Below are 814 nucleotides of genomic sequence, written 5' to 3' on the forward strand. Positions count from 1 at the left end.
ACTGAGGCACGGGGGCAGGCGGGGGGGCTGAGCACACGCGTGTGCGCTCATCCGTGCACACACCTGCACATGGATGCACACACGTGTAGACACACGATTGTGCACACATCCCTGTGGCGGCACACCCGTGTGCACGGCTGTTGGCAGGTGCACACGCATGTACACACATGCACAGAGACGCACACACACAGATGCACACGTTTGTACACACACGCACATGCTTGTGCACACATGCCTGCAGAGGCACCTGTAGATGCACACACATGTGCATTCACACACACACGCAGCACCAGAGCACGCACACCTTGCACACGCACACGTGAGCAGGCGTGCACACATGTGCACCACCCCCCAAGGGACACGCGTGCACACGTGTTTGCCCCCCGGGGGGGTGTAAGCCCACGCGTGTGCCTCGGCGTGGGGGTGTGTGTGTGTGCGCACGGGGGTGTGCACCAAGGCTGCGGCCTGGCGGCGGCACACGCGTGTGCACAGAACCTGGCCACACACGCATGCACACACACGTGGTCTCCGTCTCGATGGAGAAGAGGAAGGCGGAGACGAAGCCGTTGAGGTTGTTGACGCAGGGGGTCCAGGCGTGGTCCTCCAGGTGGTCCAGGTCCCCCCGGCAGTAGGCGATGAACCACCAGATGAGGCCGAAGAAGAGCCAGGTGACGGCGTAGGCCAGGATGAAGACGAGGAGGCTGAAGCGCCACTTGAGGTCCACCAGGGTGGTGAAGATGTCGGTGAGGTAGCGGTAGGTCTCCCGCACGTTCCCGTGTTGCACGTTGCACTTCCCGTCCTTCTCCACGTACCG

General features: G+C 62.8%; 1 protein-coding gene across 1 annotated transcript in view; it reads right to left on the minus strand.

Annotated features, from left to right (window-relative positions):
• Positions 1-814, minus strand: part of LOC106899830 — a gene marked incomplete at its 5' end in the record, with an annotated part of 26058 nt that extends 25244 nt beyond the window's left edge. Inside the window, one exon of the mRNA XM_014961756.1 lies at positions 506-814. Within this exon, the coding sequence (XP_014817242.1) occupies positions 506-814 (309 nt within the window). The remainder of the gene's footprint in view (positions 1-505) is intronic.

The sequence above is a fragment of the Calidris pugnax genome, unplaced genomic scaffold, assembly GCF_001431845.1.
Source record: "Calidris pugnax isolate Ruff unplaced genomic scaffold, ASM143184v1 scaffold871, whole genome shotgun sequence".
Taxonomy (NCBI): Eukaryota; Metazoa; Chordata; class Aves; order Charadriiformes; family Scolopacidae; genus Calidris; species Calidris pugnax.